This window comes from Pelecanus crispus, chromosome 10 (genome assembly GCF_030463565.1).
Source record: "Pelecanus crispus isolate bPelCri1 chromosome 10, bPelCri1.pri, whole genome shotgun sequence".
Lineage (NCBI taxonomy): Eukaryota > Metazoa > Chordata > Aves > Pelecaniformes > Pelecanidae > Pelecanus > Pelecanus crispus.
The window spans coordinates 16356709-16370078 of record NC_134652.1 but is presented as its reverse complement, the minus strand read 5'-3'; the positions used below and the strand labels follow the sequence as shown (position 1 = coordinate 16370078).

The following is a 13370-nucleotide window of genomic DNA, read 5'->3' as shown; positions in this document are numbered from 1 at the left end:
CAGCAGCAGTGTTCCTAGGTGGATCGTGCCAGGAGGGAAACTGAGCCAGGGGCTGAGCTAACTTCCAGCTGTCCTGCCTGTGAGCCCCAGGTGGGGGGCATGCTGACCGTGCTCAGATTGGACCCCCCCTCCCCAGTTCTGCCGGTGATGTGGGGAGGTGCCTCCCCCCAGACCCTGCTTTTCCCCCCCTCCCTGTGCTTTTGCTTCCCTGTGCAGCTGCCCAAAGCTTTGGACCAAAGTCAGTGGCATCGATTGTGGCTGCTCTGCAGCGCACTGGCTCTGAGCACGATGGAGAGGGGGGAGGCGGAGAGCCCCCCAGCCCTGGCAGTGACCTTGCTGGGGGGCGCAGGACAAGGCAGGGACCACCCCTCGGCCTGCATGGCTACTCCTTGTCTCTGGCTGTGCTGAGTCCTGCTCCTCCATCTCCTGGGGCATGCTCCTTGTCCCCTTGCAAGTGACTTTGCTTTGGCTTGGGCCAGGGCAGGAGGTTGGAGATGGGGTGTCCTGCATCCAGCCTTGTCCCCATCAGCTGGCACCCCTCCAGAGAGGACTGGGATGGACAGTGACATGCATGTTTCCCATGAAGGACCAGTCCTCTCTCATCCCCAGGAGGATATGGTGTCACCATGAAGCATGGTGAGGCACAGCCTGCCCTGTCCCCCTCCACCCACATCCCCATGCTGGGGAGCTGTGGTCCCTCTGGCCTTGGCTGGAGATTCACCCCAGCTGTGGTGGTGGGAGTGGGACCCAGGTGCCCTGAATTGGCAGCAATTGCTCCCATCACCAAAAGGTGCCCAGAGGAGAGGGAAATGTGTTGCTCAAGGGGCAGAAATCAGCTGAGGTTGAGCTGAGCCCTGGGCACTGTGTGGGGAGTCCTGCGGGCGAGTGGCTGCCTATTGGGATGGGGTGAGATGCTACTGCGTGGGTCACTGCGCTTCGGAGGTAGGAGACTTTGCCTCTGGGGAAGGTCCCAGGCAGTGTTTGGGGCTGGGAATTGCTGAGTCCCCTCTGGGGGTTGTTTACCAGCCATGCCCAGGCCAGCAGCGACAGCCGAGGGACCGCAAAGAGCCTGAAACTGTACACTAATGGCTCAGGTCTGCTAATGGACACGGGCCCCGCCACCTGCTCCGGAGCCATCGATGCCGCCTGCTGTGCTTCCCCTGCCCCACATCTGTGCTCTCCCTGCCCCATCCCTGCCGGTCTGCTGCCTGTGGCTGTCTCTCTGGCCAGGCTGTGCTGGTGGTGTCCTGGGGATGGTCTGTGCTGGGAGGTGTTGTGCCACCACGGTGATGGGCTGGGGATGGAGCATCTCCAGAGGAGACCAGAAAAATGCCCCAGCCCCGGGGCTTAGTGGCAGCATCTTGCAGAGAGACCCTATCTGACCTCTGGGGGGGACTGTGGAGGGGAGGGGGACAATGTGGGGGAACTCCAGGCTTGGTGGGTTCCCAAACTCAGCTGGACAAGGCCCCGAGGAACCTGTCCTCCATTTGGAGCTGGCCCTCCTCTGAGCAAGGGCTTGGATGGGAGCACAGGTTGTCTGCACCCCTTTGCTGTGTCCCCTTGGCACTGTCCCCCCTTGGATTCTGTGCAGCCTTGGTGGCATGGCCAGAGCTGCTGTCTGGCAGCAGTGGTGGAGATCTCCTGCGGGTGCTCTGTGCTTCAGGAGCTCCAGCAGCGATCGATGCCAGAGCTGGCGTTGTTTACTAGCTGGTTAATCACCGACAGGCCATGTCACCCCACCACTGCCCTGTGCCACTGCACCTGTCCCCAGCCCCAAATATCTCCTGGCAGAGCTGCACATGTGCTGCTGAGCTGCCCCGGGGGCTCCCAGCCCCCTGCCAAAAGCCTGCTTCGGCCAAGTGCTTGGGAGGGGGCAGGCAAAGAGAAACACTATCGATTTTGGCTTCTGAAGTGCAGCATCAATAATTCAGCACGGAGCAATCGGTCCTGGCTGGGAGGAGGGGGTGGCAGGAGGTAAAAGGCGGGAGAGCCGCCAGTGTAGCCCAGCCTCAGATGAATATTAGATGAAGCTGCAGATTGCTATCGGCAGGATAACTGGTGCCTGCCTGGGGCTGGCAGGGCTGTCCCTGCCTTGGCCAGGTCAGTGTCCGTGTGTGGGTCAGGGAGGATTGGGGGTGTCTTGGAGAGCCCCCAACATGGGATGCGCTGACCCCTGCCTTTCCCAGGGGGCTGCTGCTGTTGCCCCAGAGCTGAGGATGTGGAGGGGAGAGCAGGGCTGGGGAGGGTGCCAAAGCTCTCCAGGGTCTGGGGAGAAATGGGAGGGAGCAGCAGCCTGCCTGGGTGCCACTGGCACCCTGAAGGATGCCAGGCAGGAGGGTGGTGGCAGCAAGCAGCATGGCCACCTGCTGGTGCCTGGCTCAGGGCGAGGGTCCCTCTGGAGATGGGAGTAAATGAGCATTCCTGTGGCACTGGCGAGAGTGAAGCCCTGTGCCAACCCTGCTTTCCAGGAACCCCTTTGGCAGGAGCGCGGTGTCTTGGCTGCAGGAAGGACCGGCCCTTTGGAGAGCAGTGCCAGGGGGTCCCCAGGCTCAGGGCACCCTCCAGCCTGATGGGTATGACAGACCCAAGAGGTCAAGGGGAGCTGGCTGTGGGTGGGGTAGACCTTGGAGCACCAAAATCCAGCCTGGGACAGCTGCAGGTACTCCAGGTTGAAGTTTGGAGTTTCCTGGGCTGGGGTGCACCAAAGATTTCCCCATGTGGGTTTAATCCTTGCCTTTCCTTTTCCAAGGGCTGGCAGGTTTCTCAGCTGGCTGTAGGACTGGGCAGGGTCTGGTGGCTGAATCAGGAGAGGGCAGCTCGCTCACAGTGAGGGCTTGCAAAGCAGGAGGGGAAGGGGCAGACATGTATGGTAGCCATGGCTGTGCTCTGAGTTTGGATCCCAGCATAGCCTTACACTCTGAGGCATGCTGTAGCTGGGCCGCATTCTGCCAGCACTGGGGTCTTGGAGAAGAAGGTCTCTTGGGGACCCTACGCTCTCCTCTGTGGAGCATCTTCCACATGCTCTGCACCCAGGGACATCAGCCCTAGTCATTGCTGTTGAAACAGGATGGGCTGTGCTGTCTCGCCCTGCCTGGAGAGGGTGAAGCTGGGGGAGAAGGGGACTTGGTCCTGGATCCCCTTGGCTGTGACCCCCACACTGGGGGCCAGGGCAGGGCAGGTCTCCCAGCACCGAGCTCACCAAGGACTGCAGCACCTGTGGCACGCACCCTGCCGACTTTGCCTCCACATGGTGTCACGTCCCACTCAGCCCAGCCAGACGTAATTAGCTTGTTGAATCTCTTCTCCCTCCGGCCTTGCGTTAATCACTTTTCACATTGCTTCCCTCCCAATTCCCTCTGGCCTGGCTTGCTCTTTCTGTTGCTGATGTGCCTGGAGAGGAGAGCAGGGCACCTGGCTGGACATGGAGCAGGGACCCCACTCTGCTGCATCCTGCCCCAGAGATGGTCTCTGAGGCAGTGGATGGAGGGGCAGGGAGATCATTTAGCCATGGGGAGGTGAGGAATCACAGGCTGGAGATAAAGAAGTGAAGCTAGAGAGCAAGGGATCCTGTTGGAACAGCCCTTCTTTGCAGCCCTGCTTTGCTGGTTGGAGTCCAACGGGAGGGGTTGGCTTGGAGCTGCCTTGGGGCACAGGATTGTGTTGGGCTGTGGGGTGCTGTGGGAGCTCAGCAGGGTCTCCTTCACCTCTCCCCTGTAAGGGGCAGGATTAGACCCCAGGACCGGCCACATGTGCGGTTGTGGTCCCCAGAGTGCAGGCAGCAGGAGGTCCCATGCGCCATCTGTGCTTGGCTGCAGCATCCTCTCCCTGGGATGCAGGGAAAAGTCTCATTCCCCATTGACGCCTGCCCCATGGAGCAGGGGATGGCCAGATCAAAAGCAGCTTGTAGGTGAGAGATACATAAAAAACTATCTCAGAGAGACTTTCTAAGAACCACCACTGCCAGGCTGGGGTCTCTGTCCTGCTGCCCATGAGGCAGGGCTTTGGGTGGGCTGCAGGGAGCCCCCACCCTGGCTCACCACCCCGCTGTGCTCCCCTCCCTCCAGGCAGCACCCCAAAGTGGAGTGGGGCATGTTTCCCTCCATCAGCAAGGGAGGTGTGAGGGCTGGCAGCCCCCAGCTGCGGCTCCTCACATGCCATGGATCTTGCACGTGGCTGTGACTTACTTACTGGTGTGGAGAGGTGCAGATGTTCCCCCAGGAGGTGAAGAGGGAAGAGGTGAGGGTGGCAGGTGTCCATGGAGGTGATCGGCGGACAAGGCTGATCTCCAAGGCAGGGAGCTCCTCGCACCGTGCTGTGGGTGCATGCAGGTTGGGGGCACTGCTGGGGGGCAGGTTTGGTGCTCTGGGATGGGGCAGAGGGGCTGTCCTGGACAGGGCTGGTCCCTGGGCTGGGTGGCAGCAGTGTCCTGGGGGACACTGAGTGATTGAGCTCCAGGGTTGGTGCCACCATGTGCTGCTGTTGGGGTGGGAGTCAGGGGCAGCCAAACCTCCTCCACGCACCCATTGGTGCCAACTGCACCCCTCCAGGGCTGCAGGGTGCCCATGCCAGGCTGCGTAGGTGCAGGGTGACAAGAGTGGGGTGCCCTGGGGGACCTGGGCTGAGAGCTGGCCCCTAAGTCCCTTGGGCACGTGCATGGGCTCTCCCCTCCCCTGCAGGCTGGGTGCCCCGAGGGACCCCGGAGGGTGCCGGGGCGGGAAGAGGGAGGGCCAAGGCAGGTCTCTCCTCCCCTGCCCTCCCCTCTCCTCCCTTGCTGGGTCTGTTGCTGCCAGACCAGCTGCCTGCTGAGGCTGCACGTCTAGGGGATGTCGGTTGCTGGGGCGCCCTGGGACCCGCAGGGGCTGCAAACGGTGGGCATCATCCTGCTGCTCTGCTCCACCCTCAAGCTACTCCATGCCCTGGGCATCATCGACCTGGCCAGGGGAGGTGGGATGGGGATGGGGACAGGGATGGGGATGGGGTTGCAATGGGATGGGAATGTTGTGGTAGAGGTGCTCCTCACCTCCTGTCCCAGGGGCTGCAGGGTGCTTGGGGGAGGTTTGGATGGATTAGTGTGTTTTGGGGTGTTTGGGGGGGCATTAGGGTGTGGGAGGGTGTCTAGGGTGTCTGGGGGCATTAGGGTGTAGGGAGCTGGGGAAGTGAAGGTGTCTGGGGGTTGGGGTGTGGGGCTCTTTGGGAATGTTGGAGTACTTGGGGGGCACTGGGGTGCAGGGGTATCAGGGATGTTGGGGGAGCACCTAGGGACATTATGTGGGGTGTTGGGGTGCAGGATGCAAGAGTGTTGGGGTGTCTGGGAATATTAGTGTGGGGGGAATATCCGGGTCTGGAGGCATTGGGGTGCTGTGTGGGGTGCTGGGGGACTGGGACTATCAGGGGTGTTGGAGCCTGGGGACATTGGGGTGCAGAGGGCTGGGCTTTGTCAGTTGATGGGGAAAAGGGCTGCAGGTGACTGGGGCTGGGGAGAGAGGTGGGAGCTGGGGGTAGGGAGGGATGGATGGATGGATGTGGGGTGCAGCACCAAGCAGGGGAAAGCTTTTGCCACTGCTGCAGGAATTGGTGGCTATGGGGGGAGTGTGGCTAAAATAAGCTGGAGCCCCCAGCCCCTTCATCCTCCATGTGGGGTTGTGCCAGGGTTGGGGAGGGAAGGGGCTGCTGTGGGTGCTGAGTTCCCTGGATTGGCAGGTGGGTCCTGAGGACAAGGCTGGATGTGGCCAGGCAAGCAGACCCAGAACATGTCAGAATAAAAGGATGCAGGACCTGTTGGTTGTGCCTGGTAAGGGCGGGAGTGCAGAGAGCTGCACGGTGCTGCTGGCTTGTCTGCTTTGGCTGCCTTCTGTGGCTGTGCCACAGACAGTCCCAGCTCAGACAAGGGCTGCCAACAGACTGCATGAGTGTGATTTGGGCGTTGTTTGCCCCCATCCCCTCTGCCTCCTGGCTGGCACTGGGTATGCTGCAAGATGAAGGGGCTGCAGATCGCATCCCCTCTGGCAGCTGGGTCTTGGGATGGGAGCTGCAATGGGAGGATGTGCAGGTAGGAGTTATCAGAGGAGCAATTAGTGGCTGCACAGAGGGAGGGGAGGAGGCCACTGTGCCCAGCAGGTGCTTTCAGCCCCCTTGTGATGGAGAGTGTCCCTGAGCTGCCTGGGATCTGTCTGGGCTGTGGCTGAGGCATGTCCAGGCTTCATCCCTGTGCTGTACTGGGGATGGTATGGATGGCATCTGGGTAATGGGAATGCAGAGCACCAGCTGTCTTATGGGACATGCTGCCTGCAGCCAAGAGGAGCTGCTGCTCTGCTGGGGCATTTCTTGGGTAGCTCCTCTAGCACCTTGGATGCGCCGATTCCTGCTGCCAGAGATGTCCCTGCCATGGAGGTGATGATGGGGACAGGGCAGGGTGTGTCCCCACAGGTGGGTTTTGCGGCAGGGCAATGCACGTGGCTGTCCCTGTCCCGCAGCCTTACCTGCTCCATTTGGGGAGCCCCTGAGCTCCACTGTCCCTTGGCACCTGTATCCCATCCCATTCCCTTCTTGCAACATTTGGTATGTGGTGTGGCCTGAGAAATGACTGTTCTGCCAAAACCACCTCTGAGCACAGCCAGGCCGTGTGGGACCACTGTCACAGGCTGGGTATGGGAGCGGGGACAGCATTGCTGTGAGCCCTGCTCTGCTCTGCAGCCCCTTCTGGCCCACGTGCCCATCTCCTTTTGGGGTCTGCTTGCCACGAGGGTCGTGCAGCCACTCTCCCCTCTCTGGCACTGGGGAACATCCTGGCCCTGAGTCTTTGCTGTCCCATGAACCGCAGGTCTTGCACGGCAGCTTTGCTGCTCCCAGCTCCTTCAGCCCTGTTGGCTCTGGGTGTCCGGGCTGAGGCTGCCCCTGTGCCACCCCCAGGACAGGGACTCTCTGTCCGTCCCCTGCCCCGGGAGATGCCAGCTCTGATTTCATTCCCCTAATGAATGACCGTCTGGCCCCAGCGGCTGCTGCAGGCACCTTGGCCCTGGTTACACTCAGCTCTGTCACCACTGACTGATGAGGGTCATTTGCAGAGCTGCTGCTGGCAGGACCCATCCTGACCACCTCCCCAGGGTGGCTGGGGGACCTCGCTTTCTATTCCTCCTGCTGGGCTTCAGAGCAGTCCCTGGAGAGCTGTGGTCCCCCTGAGTGGGAGGTGGCACTGCCCGGGGCTGGGCACTGCGGAGGGGGAGCAGAGTGGGGGGGTGATGGACCCCGCTCAGAGCTGAGCCCTGCACAGGGATGCTCGTGAGCTGCAGGTTGTAGGGGCAGCCAGGCTCAGCATCACTGCCCGGATGGACCCAGAGCCATGCCCTGGCAGGGGGAGCTTGGGAATGTGCCTCTGGCCTCTCAGGAAAAGCCAATGTTCTGGGATGGGATGGGGACCTCTTCTCCTGAAAACAGTGTGCTCTGGGAACTGCTGACCCCTTCCCCATGCTCCTCTGGGCCTGTCCTGTCCCTTCTTCTGGCTCATCCCCCCTGCCCTTGCTGGGGTTCACCCTCCTGCTTCCCAGCCAGGCTATCTGAAAAGGCAGAGGGTCCCCTTACCTGGCTGCCTTCTGCTGCCCAAACCCTGCTCCTAGGGCAGAGTGCTGGGGTGGATCGTCCCTGGGGTACCAGCTCCTCCTGACCTCCCAACTGACCCGGTGTTGCCCCATGAGGCCAAGCAGGGACTGTGGGAGCTGCACGACCCACCCCATGGCTGCTGGTACTTTGCTCTCATCCTGGAATGGTGCCATGCCTGGGTGCTGAGCTGGGGACGCTGCGGGGTGGTCTCGCTACCATGGGATGCACATCTTCCACCCGTCGTGATGATGCATTTATTGACAGGTTACTGAGAGTGAGTGGGGAGTTTTGGCACTGCCTGTTGGTTTGTACTGTAGGGTGTTTTCTAGCAGGAGGGTGCTGTGGAAGGGGTGGGTTGGTCTCGTCACCTGTGCTCTCCCAGTGACAACTGGCTGTTTCTGGCTCTGTGGGGAGGGCAGGGACATGGTTATATATCGGGCTGACCTGGCTCCTGCTTTCTCTCTGGGGAGACCACAGAGCAGTCCAGGCTTGGGTCCTCCCTGGGAAGAGGGGTGTCAGCCCAGCACCATGTAACCCCCTGACCTGGCGGCACTGGCTGGATCCAGCCCTCAAGGACACATCAGCTGCTGGTGGCTCAATGCAAAGTTGTCCACAGCCGTCCCGGCAGCGGTCACTGCTGGGGCCTGGGATCCACCCGCTGTGGGTCCCTTCAGAGCCAGTGTCCAGCAACCTCCGTGATTCATTCTGACAGCATGTGGAGGTGGGGATGGGAAATCCCTTGCCCTTTTGGTGCTGCCCAAGGATGGAGGCTCAGTTTGTACGTGTGTGTGTTTCGAAGTTGCTGGGCTGTGGAGTGATGCATGGGAAGCGACAAGCCACTTAACCCAGCAGACCTCCCACCGCAGATAAAACACTGCCAGCCCTTTCTGTTGGCTTGTTTTGTGCCAGCCACTTGATGGCTCTTGCAGAGGGGTGGAGGGCAGAGTGATATCTGGAAAAGGAGCTGTTGCTGGCAGGAACAGGGCTTTGTGCTGCAGATGCGCTGCGTGCCCAGCGGGGCAGCAGGTGGCCGGGCTCCACTCCCCAACTTTGGGCAGAGCTGTTTCCCAGTGAGGGAGCCCCCCGACTTGCTCACAGTATGGATGCCGGGGGACAGAAAGGGGACAGCACGTCCTCCCCAGCAGAGCCCTCGGGCACACCAAAGCCAGGACAGCAAAACCCCAGCCCTGGTCACCCCTCTCCTGTTGTTAAGCTGCATGTGCTGAACGTGCTCCTTCCCCTGCCCTGGGGCCCCTGGAATTGGGCCCTCTTTGGTTTCCTCCTTAAGAAAACGCCCATGTTCTTTATTTTTTTTTCTTTTTCCTTCTTTATAACAAACTAAAGTGTAACTTGCACCCGACCTGACCTACTGCACGTGCCTATACCTGCTGCCCCTGTGAGTCCAACCACAGTTTACTCTCTGTTGCATCTCTCTAGCTGTGTGGTTTCCCTCCTGCCCTGCTCCCTCCCCTGGTCCATCACCCTGGCGCTGGGTGTTGTTCCGCCTGCCCCATCCCTTCCCCCTGGGTGAAGGGGCTGCTCCTGCCTCCCGGGTCTGTTCCCACAGCTTGGCTCTGCTGCAGGGACCTGGCCCCAGGACATCCTTGGAAGGCTGAAAGGTGCAATTTCCATTTCCCTCTGCAAATTAAAGCCCTGGAAAAGTAGCTGGGCCAAAATAATATTTTATGCACAACTGATGCCTGCTTCTAGGAAGGAAAAAGCCTCTTTCCTCACCTGCCTGCAAACCCTGGAGCAGACAGGAGCCATGCTGTGCTGCCAGCACCAAGATCCTGGCCCTCACCCTCACCTCTGTTGCCCAGTGACAAATGCCAGGGGGTGCATTCATGCATCCCTACGTATTTACATGTCACTGGCACCCTGCTGTGGCTGCCACTTCCCTGGGGGCAAGTTTGCCCTTTCCGAGTGGCTTTGTGTGATGTCCTGCTGGGACAATGACCTGCTGGAGCTGCTCTCCATGCCCCAGAGTGATGGAGCTGCCTGCAGACCCACATTGCCCTCTGAGTGCTGGAGCTGGGTACCATGCAGCACCATTTCCCCAGCACCTGGGGCTCGGCTCAGCCCCACAAGGCTGAGAAAGCTGCCGGAGAAGCCCCATCTGCTAGCCCCCTAGGGAAACAACCTGAAAACCTGGGCTCAGGATGTGCAGGCATTGTGACCTGCTGCATGCAGGTGTCCAGGGTGCTTGGAGCAAACATGGTGTCAGCAGAGCCCCAAAGGGACTTTGCACCTTTCATCCCATCGGTGCCCCATGCCACTGTCTGCCTCCATTTGGGGGCTGGAGCCCAGCATGGCCTTCATTCCCTCCTCTTCCTCCCCTCCCTGCCTGCAGCATTAGTCCTGTACTGAGTTTGCTGGCTTGAGGCACTGCCGGAAGGGAGGGAGCGGGTCTGCAGCCATGGGGCAGTGCCAGCAGGGAGAGATGGGGCTGAGCAAAGCCATCGGGGTCCAGATGGGGGAATGCGGGATGGCGGTGGGGTCTGTCCAGCGAGAGGACCTGTTGTTTATGCAGGGCCACTTGGAAGCAATGGCCATGGGCCAGGCTGACGGGAGCCCCTCACCCTGCCCCATAGCCTGGCCGAGGCAAAGCCCTGAGCCCCGTTCCCCTTCTGGCTGTCTCAAAGCAGGTCCCCAGGCCCAGATCCCAGTGCCGCGCTGGGGCGGGGGTGCATGCTGCAGTCCGGGCTGCATGGCTGGGTTCGGCGCGTGCTTTGCGTTCAGTTCTCAGGCGCCAGCAGGATCAAACCCGGCCCCGAGCTCTGGGGAGGATGCAACACCCTGGCTCGGGTGCAGGCTGTTTCTTGGGCTCCATCCTGCCCTGCCTCCCTGCACAGCCCCATGGGGAGGGGAGGGTCCCTAAGGAGCAGGTATTTGGCCTCAAGGCTAAAGGGCAGAGTCCAGCCCTGCCATCTCCTGGGTCTCTGGGCTGCTGGGTGTCTCCAGTGCACCCTGGCATGCTCTGATGGGGGAGTGCAGAGGTGCTGGGTGTGGGTAGCCCAGCAAGGTTGCCCCTTTGCCATCCCCATCCTTCCCAAGGAGGGAAACTCCAGTGCCGGGTTTGTCCTGGGATGAAGCAGAAAGGCTGAGCAGAGCCTGAGCTGGGCTTTGCCTTCTTGCTCCTCCAGCCTCACACTGCATGTGCTGCCTCCAGCCCGCTCGCCCCGTGTCGGGTACCCAACCCTGCTGCCCGCTGGGTCTGGGGGCCGCTGCTCTGTTAACTCTTCTTCTGCTTGGTGACTCCTTCTTTCTTCCAGGCAACCCGCCGGGCCAAACTAAAAAAGCGCTGAAGCAGCGATTCCTCAAACTGCTGCCCTGCTGCCGGCCCAAATCCATCCCCTCGCTCAGCGAAAGCAAGTGCTTCTTCTTGCCTTTGTGTGTGTGTGTCCCCAGCGGTGCTGCTGCCTGCCCTCTGCCCTGGCCCTGCCCGCGGGAAGGGGATGCCTCCACCACTCCCCTGCCCTGGGTTTGGGGCTGTCAGGATCAGTCCTGCCCCAGAGGGGTCCGATCCGATGGGCTCTGCGCCCACCTCTGTCCTTGCCTGCTTCCAGGCTGGTTGTCCCCCTCTCCAGCCCCCCAGAGCAGCTCCCACAGGATGCACAGTGGCAAGACCCGCATTGGAGCTGGCTTGGGGCAGCGGGACCCTGCCGGCACTGGTTTAAGGGCTAGGGGGTTGTTGCTCAAAGCTCAGTGTTGGTTTGGTGGTGGAGGTGTGATGGGGGGTGGGGGTGAAAGGGGCTGAGCAGGGAGTGAGCACAGAGCTGACCAGAGCCCCCCACCCCCCCACACTGGGTATGCTTGGCCCCTCGGTGAGTCCAAGCCCCTGGGCCAGGGTCTCCCCCTGCCCTGTGGTGCAAGCTGACCCCCCTGGGAGAAGAGGTAAGTATGGAGGGGCAAGGGCTGATACACCCCACGAAGGGGGGGTACCTGCTGTGCGGGGCCACAGCCCCTCTCAGTTACAGTGGAGTTTGCGGGTGCCGGCTGCTGCAGGCAGGGGTCGTGCAGCTTGCCAGATGATGGGAAGAAGGTGTCAATGAGGGGGGGCATAGCAGGCAGGACAGGGTCTAGGCAAGGCTGGGGGGGTATTTATGGCTGGGGGCTCTGAGGGGCAGCTCCCCCGCTGGACATGAGCTCCGGCACAGCACAGACCTGCGGGATGCCCAGGGTCTCTGCTCCATGGGGCAGATGCCTGTGCTGGGGGGAGGAGAAAGGCAGGCGGGGGCGGGGGGGTGTCTCAGCGCTGGGGGGGTTTCACACACCCTTTCTGCCCAGCCCGGGCTGTACTGGAGGCTGGGGGGGGTTGTTGCCCAGTGTCAGCTGCTGGTCTGCCCCCACGGTGTCTCTGAGTGTCCCCTGCTGTCACAGACCCAACTCCAGCTGAGCAGGACACCCCAACAATGTGTCACCCTGGGCAGGCATGAGAGGACAGGGTGTGCTGCGCAAGGTGCCTCTCCTGCCCCCAGCGTGGCAGGGCAGGGCAGGACGGTGCTGGCCTCAGCCGCCCTCTCTTCCCCTGGGTTCCTTGCAGACAGCGTTGAGGATGAATTTGAGCTCTCCACCGTCTGCCACCGCCCCGAGGGGCTGGAGCAGCTCCAAGAGCAGACCAAGTTCACCCGCAAAGAGCTGCAGGTCCTGTACCGAGGCTTCAAGAACGTGAGTACCTCTCGACCAACTTTGCTAGCCCCCCGCCTCCACTGCCATGTCCACCTTGGAGGGTGCTTCGCACCTGGCGGTGTCTGGGGTTTGCAAAGGTGCAAAGGTTGCAAAGGCTTTTGGAACCTTGGGGTTGAAGTTTGTAACAGGCTATGGCCTGATCCCACCTCCAGGGAGCTCACTGGGCATGCCTGATCCTGTGCTCCATCTCTTGGGTGCAAAGAGCCCCCTCCCTGGGTGCCTGGGATGCAGAGCCCCTCCAGTGAGGGATGCAGCCCACAAAATCAGGGAGATGCTCCAAGCAGCCTTATCAGCCACCCCACCAGGCAGCACAGGGCTGGAGGGTGAGGCAAGGAAGCCACAGGAATTTAAGGGGGTGCTCAGCTCCTCTCTGCAATGTGGAGGTGACAATGTGGCTTGCCCTGGCAGGAGTGCCCAAGCGGCATCGTCAATGAAGAGAACTTCAAGCAGATCTACTCACAGTTCTTCCCGCAGGGAGGTCAGTGCACATCCCCATTCCCCATCCCCATGCCCTGCATGGGTGCCTCCGCCGGGCAGGGGGTCACACAGCAGCCCCTCACGCTGTCTGCCTCCCCCCAGACTCCAGCACGTACGCCACATTCCTCTTCAACGCCTTCGACACCGACCACGATGGCTCTGTCAGCTTCGAGGTGAGCTGTGGCCGAGGAGGGATGGCAGTGGGGCAGGGAGGGCACATCCCTTCAGGTACCGTGGGCTGGGCTGAGCAGCATTGCTGTTGCAGATGGATGGAGAGCTTCGCAGGGGCTGATGGAGTTTATTAAATTCCCAGAGGCAGTGGAAAAACAGAGAAAAGCAACAAAAAAGGGGGCTTTCTGTATTTTCTGGCTAGTGTCTTGTAGGTACCCAGACTGGCAGGCACAGCCACGGCCGGGTATTGTTCAGGTTCTGGCTGAACAGCAGGTCTTGATGTACCCTGTCCTCTTGGGTGCCATGACCCAAGGGACTAGTGTGGGACGTATTTGGGGACAAGCAACAGGTTTTCCCCAGGCTCTTTTTGATATTCAAAATTTCCCTTGTCAGCCCAGCCCCAGGGCACATCTGCTTTGGGGCCGAGTTCCCCCTCT

The 13370-nt window shown here is 61.1% G+C and overlaps 1 protein-coding gene across 5 annotated transcripts in view; it reads left to right on the top strand.

The window, feature by feature from the left end:
• Positions 1-13370, top strand: part of KCNIP2 (potassium voltage-gated channel interacting protein 2) — a 45117-nt gene that overhangs the window by 30337 nt on the left and 1410 nt on the right. For 2 of the 5 annotated variants that reach the window (XM_075717365.1, XM_075717363.1), the window contains exons 2-4: positions 12140-12264; positions 12694-12763; positions 12865-12935. In XM_075717365.1, the coding sequence (XP_075573480.1) occupies positions 12140-12264; positions 12694-12763; positions 12865-12935 (266 nt within the window). Of the gene's footprint in view, positions 1-10868; positions 10969-12092; positions 12272-12679; positions 12764-12864; positions 12936-13370 lie in introns of all 5 variants that reach the window. The other 3 variants (XM_075717362.1, XM_075717361.1, XM_075717364.1) reach the window with 3 other exon arrangements.